The 7,437-nt window shown below is 48.5% G+C and overlaps 1 protein-coding gene across 1 annotated transcript; it reads right to left on the bottom strand.

Annotated features, from left to right (window-relative positions):
- Nucleotides 1-1,359: 1,359 nt before the first annotated feature.
- On the bottom strand, nt 1,360-6,807 carry WNT8A (Wnt family member 8A). Its single transcript, XM_035015094.1, has 6 exons — nt 6,288-6,807; nt 6,154-6,187; nt 5,784-5,922; nt 4,499-4,624; nt 3,629-3,771; nt 1,360-2,316 (listed from the first exon to the last, which is right to left on the bottom strand). Exons 1-6 carry the CDS (start codon nt 6,353-6,355, stop codon nt 1,771-1,773), a joined length of 1,056 nt encoding a protein of 351 aa, XP_034870985.1. The 5' UTR covers nt 6,356-6,807; the 3' UTR covers nt 1,360-1,770.
- Nucleotides 6,808-7,437: the final 630 nt, after the last annotated feature.

Genomic DNA, 7,437 nt, shown 5'->3' with positions numbered 1-7,437 from the left:
CAGGGAGCCTGCTTCTCCCTCTCCCACTCCCCCTGCTTGTGTTCCCTTTATAGCTGTCTTCTGTGTCAAATAAATAAATAAAATCTTTGAAAAAAATTAGGTTTTCCTGAACATGCTGTTTTTGTAATTAACTTTATTCACTTACTATATCACGTATGTTTTTCATGTTGCTAAGTGTTTCTCCAGAATATTATTTTAATGGTTGATATTCCTTTGTGGGGCCATGATTTAACTAGTTTGCCCTACTGTTGAACATTTAAATTGTTTTATAATTTAAAACATTAGGCTGAAAGTGTTTCCCCACGCTTGGTGATCATTTTACTTGTTTATTCAACATATCTGAAATACCTCCTCCCTGCAGAGTGCTTGGCCTTTCCACAGATGGGAGACTCCCAAAGCTGGGATGCTCAGATTTAGGAGACCAGTTGTTGAGCTCCCAGGGGCTCCCCACCCCAAGATTGCCAGTGGAAGATGTAGAAGTGCAAATGAGGAAGGTAGAATCCACAACTTTCCTAGTCTCTTGCCCAGGTTCTCCCTGAGGCATACAGACACCCCAGGAAGCCCAAGTTAAGAGAGCAAACACACTTTGAATATGGTTCAAGTTCAAAGGGCTTCCTTGTCCCTCAAGTTTCTTTGGTTGCATTAAAATAACACTTTCTAAATCTGGGAGTCTGGATTGTTTTCCTATTGGCCAGTTCCTGATTCTCAATTATATTATCTCTCAAACACTTATATCAAGGGGGTTGGATATTTAGTTTTTCCCTTAGCCTTGTGCATAATTGGAATATACAAGCAGGGTTTCCCATTCCCTTTTTTAAACTAAGGTTTCCCTTTAAAGAGAGAAGTAAAAGGTCTCAGGTGGATATATATTCTAGCATTTATTGCAAAACAAAGTTGAGTTCCCAATCTGGGAAAATAACAAGACAGAGTCATTTTACAGCTCTTTGGGGGAAAAAAAAAATCCCTCTTTGGGCGGGGTGGTGGAGGGGAGCCTTTCTTGATAAGTTGGGGTCACCTGCCTACTTACTATGACCATTCTTTTTCCATGGTTAGAGAGGTGGTTTCTGAGCTGGGAAAGTCCTCAGCTTATGTTGGGTCCTAGTTTCCCCAGGGTTTTGTGGGGAGAACTTTTTTTTTTTAAGTAAGCTCTGCACCCAGTGTGGGGCTTGAACTCACAACTCCAAGATCAAGAGTCACATGCTCTACCAACTGAGCCAGTGAGCACCCCGAGAACTTTTTAAAAGTGCATACTCAGACGAAAAGCCCAACACCCTAAAAAACCTCCCACTAGGTAGGTCTGTGGTCTCTGCCCCACTTATGTGCATGGACATACAGTTGGTCTTGCTGGAGCTAGCCAGCATCGGGGAAGGTTGCCCCTTCAGAAGTCCGTACTGAACTCTTAGTTTTTTGCTTCCATTCCCTCTGAAACTTACAGTGACAGTACTTTGAGGGTCCCTCTGGATAAGACCCCCAAACCAAACTCCCCTCTAGCAAGCTGCAAAAGGCCGGGCGCAAAAACCAGGAAATAACGTGCAGGAGAGGGGAGATGGGGTCTGCCCACGTTGGAAGGCCGGGCTCCAATCTCGACTCTGTCGAGAGTACGCTGTATAAGCTGGGGCCTCCGTTTCCCCCGCGAACTGCAGATGCGAAGAGGGCTGCAGCCCAACCCTGTGATTTTCCAGTTGTTTTCGAATTCACTGTCTCTGAGGGAGAAGCCGCGCCCCCCTCCTTTGTCGTGCAGCGGAGCAAGCGAATCTGCGCGGGGAGCTGTCAGGCCCTGGCTCCGCCCCCGGACCACGCGCTGCCTGGGGGGCGTGAGCAGTAGTACTTGTTCACCACGTGCCTGCACTGCTCACACCGGACCGTGCAGCACCACTGGAATTTGCAGTTGCAGCTGCTGACGGCCTCGGCTCTTCTCTCCTCCACCTGCAGGCCACACTCGGTGCACAAGCGCCCGCAGCTGCGTTGCTCCCACCGAGACGCGGTGTGGTTGCTCTGCAGACACTCCCGACCTTCTGTGCCAGAGACGCCCAGGCTGGAGTTGCGGGTGCAGTAGTCTGGCGATTCCTCTAAAAAGATCAGCTCAGCCTCTGCGCTGGGAAGGAAGGCCTCCGTGGGTGCCCAGCGGCCCTCAGCGCTGTTGCCCGCCCTCAGCTGCCGCTTATCCATCTCAATTTTCAGGGCCCGGTCATACTTGGCCTTCAGGTAGTCCCCCATCTCCCTGAAGTCAGCCAGCTGCAGCCAGCATGTCTGGATGCTGCAACTCCCGGAGATGCCATGGCATTTGCAGGTCCTTCTCATGATGGCTCTCACTGCCTTCAGGGAGAGAAAGAGAGAAGGATTCTGGGTAGGGAAGACCGAAGGCTAGCAACCAAATGGGCTATTTTAAAGTTGTGCTGCTTGACTTTGGAGGAGCATCAGAATTCCGGGGGAGGCCTGTGACAAACGCCCCACCTCAGATCTTCTCAGCTGGAGTGTTCAGGGGTGGAAACGCCTTGGTAAGGGTAGTTTTAAAGCGCCCTTGGGTATTCTTTGGGGAAATCAGGCAAATGTTGAGGAATCAGGAAACCTAGGCTGTAGGCCCAACTCCATCACTTGTTGAGCTTGTTTCCCTCTCTCATTGGAATAAGAATGATCAAGAGGGTACTGTGTCAATTAAAGAAGAAGATATGGGGCGCCTGGGTGGCTCAGTTGGTTGGGTGGCTGCCTTCGGCTCAGGTCGTGATCCTGGAGTCCCAGGATCAAGTCCCGCATCGGGCTCCCCGCTCAGTGGGGAGTCTGCTTCTCCCTCTGACCCTCTCCCCTCTCATGTTCTCTCTCACTCTCTCTCTCAAATAAATAAATAAAATCTTTAAAAAAAAAAAAAGAAGAAGGTATGATCTTCGGCACTATTATTGTTTTCAAGGTAGGGGCTAGAGTATTGGGGAGGGTTTGGATTTGTTCTCTCCCAGAGGGAAGGGAGCTCATGCAGTCTGAACCCCACCACCCAAGCAATTACTCATGTGTGTAATTGCCTTGAAAACCTCTTCGCCTTGCTCTGGGCAACCAGGTTGCCTGGGTATAGGTTCAAAGGGAAATTTTTATGCTCTTAGCTTTAAATCCAACTTGCTTCCGGATTTGAGTTCAGAACTCTCCAGAAGTCTTGGGGGTAAAATAGACCCTCCAGAGAAGCCTAGATCAGTCCCAATCCCTCGAAGTCTTAAGATACAGATCTTAGGATACAGGTTAGCTGATAACCCCCCATTAATTTCCTAGAACACACAGTTGAAGTGGTTAAAATTTTAAGTCATGAGAGCAAGGCTTTGGTACTGTATTGTTCTGTGTTCTCAGAAACCTGCCTGTGGAAGGGGCTAGACCATAATGATTAGTAATAAGACTAAAGTAGAAGATCTGAGTTTATTGCCTGGTTCTGATGCTTATTAGTTGTATTGCCTTGGCCAAGCCACTTGGCTCAGCCTGAACTGGCTTTGTCATCCAGAGAATGGGGGTAGCCATCCCAGTCCTGATAGGTGGTGTAAGGATGACACATGGGTATGAGACAGCTCTTGTTAAGTTGTAAGGGCTGTACAGATGTGAGGCTCTTGCCAGTACTGATCCTGATGGTTTGCCCGTGGACTCCTATACCTACCAGCCTGCCTGCCCTGTTGTTGTGAAGATTCATCAGGGCTCTAGCATCCTTTCCCTTTTCCAGGCTGTCCACAAAGAGTTTGGAGATCCTTTCCCCAAATTCCACATTGTCGCTGCAGCCTCCCCAGATCCAGCCATGACCTCCTGCACATAAGGAAAGAGTAAGTTCTGCACACAATTTCCCTGCTAAGTTTCAGGAGAAGAGTCAAGGTCACTTTGGCTAACATAGCCAAACCATCCCCCAAGAGCTCTAGAAGCATATAAAGCTGCAGGTGAGACCAGGAAGTAGAGGTGCTCACGGTGGGTGGGTGAGGTCCTTTTCACAAAACCAACTGCCCACCATTCAGGTACATTCCATCTCTAGGCAATTAGTCTCTATACCCTCAGTAAAGGTAACCATACTGAGCCTGGCCTAAATGATCTTAGAGGTTCACTGCAGCTCAAACATTCTGGAATTCTGCACCATTACCCTACAGTAGTCTCATTAAGAGCCATCTCCTCCCTCTTTAATGACAAATCTGAGTCTCTTAGATGGTCTACAAATAATTGAGTAGCTCTGGATTGTGGCCAACTGTTCTTGGCCTGAAATATGAGGGTTAGCTTTAAGCTCTCTTTGGCGTTCTCATTCCTAGATGTCTTGTTGCTTTTAGAGCTTGGTGCTACTTGGTGATCCTAAAATCATGGACCCAGGCTCAACTCTTGGAAGGGTATAGGGTATAGGTCCAGGAGCTCCCTCAGCACCAAGAAGTTGCTGGTAGCATCTAGGGGTTTGAGGGACCTGTGTCCCTTAGCCTTTCCCTGGAAGACCTTAGCCTGCATGTAGCTCTGCATCCCTCACTTCTTCCCACCCACATCAGAGAGCACAACTTACCTGTTTTTCCATTTTTTGACTCATCACAGCCACAGTTTTCAAAGTCGCCCATGCTACAGTTCTTGGTGATGGTGTACATGACTCCCGCAGAGCTGATGGCATGAATGAAGGAAGTCTCCCTGGTGGCTTTGGAGAGAAAGAGGGGACTGGAAACTTGGACCCTGATGACCCAAAGCAGAGGCTTTGGAAAAGCAATGGTCTCTCTCTCCTGGCCCCTGTCCCTTTTGGGTTTAAGAGGAGGCTCTTCTCCTTGAGACAACAGGGCATGTCTTTCCAGCACCCTTATGTCTTTCAGGCAGACATGAGTATCTCCATGGGGGTGGGGATAGTAAAACCCAGACAGAGAGTGATGGGACCAAGGCCACTCTCCTCACCATTTGTATTGGGACCAAGACCCTGCTCTCCTGAAATCCAGCCTGGCCTTCTGTTCATTAGCCACTGCTTCTGGTCCTTGGGCTATGAAGACTCAGGGCCACGTAGCTGGCTTAGGAAAGAGAGAAGGGCCTTTTCTTCCTTCTGACATGAAGCAGGAACTATGTAATACTTAACAATGATCATGGCTACCATTTACTGAGCTCGTATCTTACTAAACTCTTTAAAAAACATTGTCCCGTTTCATTTCCACACACTTCCCATTCTGCCTATATACCCCACGGGAAGATACTTCTCTTCGTCCACATCTTCTTTACTCCCTTCCCCCACCTCTTCTCAGGCAACTCTCTATTGTTTGTATATAAATGACCTTTATGTAAATTACTACATACAGTTATAAAGAGCTGCACAGGTGTGCGCGCATGCACGCGAACACACGACACACACACGACACAGCTCAATGTGATCTTTCAGCCTCTCTGTTGTTGGGATTTTACGACAGCTGGGCAGATGGGAAACTCCTCGGGGGCTGCAAACACAGAGCCCTTTCCCTGTTTTTATTTCATGCAACTCAGTGCAAGATAAGTGTATACAAACACACAAATAGAGGCATGCATTTTAAAAAACAGAGAAATTATTACATTTGTATGGAAATACCTTTGTATTCACCTCCTTCAACCCTTACAGTTCTCCTGGTGAGCTAAGTAGAGCTAGCCTTATTGACCCAATGACAAAACTGGGGTTTGAGAGAGGATGTAACTCAGGGTTTCACAGCAAGGAAGTGGCAGATCAGCAGATCACTGATACCCTTTCCATTTCACTGTGCATAGAGACGTCATACATGCAACACATACACATACTGAAAGCCCACCGCCATGCACATGTACCCTTTTGTGTAGGTGCACAAACTTACCACTTCTCAGCCTGTTGTGAGTGGAGAGCTGGAGAGCATTTTCTGGGCAGTTCCAGCGTTCCCAAGCAAATTGGAACTTACACTCCTCAATGCCACTCTGGGCTCCCAGGGCCACACTGGTCGTGTAGGTCAGATAGGCCTGGCAAAGGGAAAAGGGCTATGAAGGTCAGCCCTGGCTCCGCTCAGGTCGTCTGGGGTTGGGGGGGTTAGCAAGCAGGACTCAAATGGGTTAGCTCTCCAGGGAGAAACAATTGTGGGTTCCTCTGGGTGGGGGACCTCTGGCACTGTCTCCCCTCCCCTCCTTTCTTTCTCCAAAAGAGTTCCCTTAGGAACCCGGATGGGTAAAAACAGGAGCCAGAGACCATCCTACCTTGGGACCTGTTACCAGGAAATTGTTCACTGACCTATCAAAAAGAGAAAAAGTGAGGCAGTGGTGAATGGGGCTGAGATAATGGGGGTCGCCTCGGTGGGGAGTGGGGAAGGTGCAGCAGGGGAAGGACTTACCAGGCGGAGGCAGTGAAGGTGGCAAAGCATATGCCCACAGCTACCCTGAGCATAAACAGGTCCCCCATGGCCTTGCTCACCCCCAGGGGACCAGTCCAGCCCAGGGCCAACTCCAGAGAAGTGAGGAGAGGGCAGGGTCTTTCTCAGTATTTATGTGGGGGAAATTCTGAATAACCAAGGGGGAAAAATCAACAGCTCTTCTCATTTGTCCCTCACTGGCAGGGCTGCAGGAGCCCCTGACCCAATGGGGGACCAGGAAGGAAGGACTCAGCCCAAAGCCTCCAAGGAAAGCCCCGCCCCACCCCGCCCCACCAGCCCTTCTTCCCTCCCAGGCTGACAGAGGGGCTGAAGCCTTTCCCTACCCTTGAGGTTTCTTTCCTCTATAAATCAGACTTGTCTCTTCCTGCTGGGTGGCTCATTTCTCAGAATCTTGTAGCCTGGAGCAGATGAGGTTCCCAACCCTGAAGGTAGGTCACCAATTCCTCAGAGCTACAGTGTCCTCATCTGTCACTGAGACCTCACTCTTTGTCCTGCCTTCTTCCCCAAGGCGTTAGTAATTATAGAGGAAGCCTATTTGGGGCACCCCTCCTACTCATTTTACCAAAGTAAGTGAATACACCTTTCCTACCTCCTTCCTTGGTGACTGTAAAGTCATGGAATCTTGGGACCATGGGACAGAAACACTTCAGAGGCCATCTCTGTAATAGACCCTTCTACCACATTCTACTAAAGTTAGTTCTGGTAAGTTTCCTTCATGCCTCATAGGTCTATCATTTCATATGTGAGAATCAACCTTTGGGCCACCCAGGGCTGTATTTGAAAAAATTAATGCCTTTCTGACACTGCTTTATTGCCAGGACATCAGCTCCTTGGGCAGGAATCTTTCTTTTCCTTTATTTTTTTGTTATAATTATTATTTTTAAGTAATCTCTACACCCAACTTGGGGCTTGAACTCATGACCCTGAGATCAAGTCTCGTGTTCTACCAACTGAGCCAGACAGGAACCCCAGGAATCTCCCTTTTAGGTTCACTTACGTGCTTGAGAAGATGCCTGCATAAACGAACAAATGAATAAAAGAAATTGTGACCCCTATTAGGGACCGAGACACCATTTAGGTAGGTTTTGGGACTGTAGCGAAGGAGTGGAGA

The sequence above is a fragment of the Mirounga leonina genome, unplaced genomic scaffold (genome assembly GCF_011800145.1).
Source record: "Mirounga leonina isolate KUSES-001 unplaced genomic scaffold, KU_Mleo_1.0 Mir_168, whole genome shotgun sequence".
NCBI lineage: Eukaryota > Metazoa > Chordata > Mammalia > Carnivora > Phocidae > Mirounga > Mirounga leonina.
This window is presented reverse-complemented; position numbering and strand designations above follow the sequence as displayed.

Bases quoted from the DNA above. Each gene is read 5' to 3' on its own strand.
- WNT8A (XM_035015094.1), bottom strand. From the start codon at position 6,355: ATGGGGGACCTGTTTATGCTCAGGGTAGCTGTGGGCATATGCTTTGCC. The intron at 5,923-6,153 runs GTAGGATGGTCT...TCCCTTTGCCAG, and splicing joins TCCTGGTAACAGGTCCCAAG to GCCTATCTGACCTACACGAC. The intron at 4,625-5,783 runs GTAAGTTTGTGC...TTCTCTCCAAAG, and splicing joins TCACAACAGGCTGAGAAGTG to CCACCAGGGAGACTTCCTTC.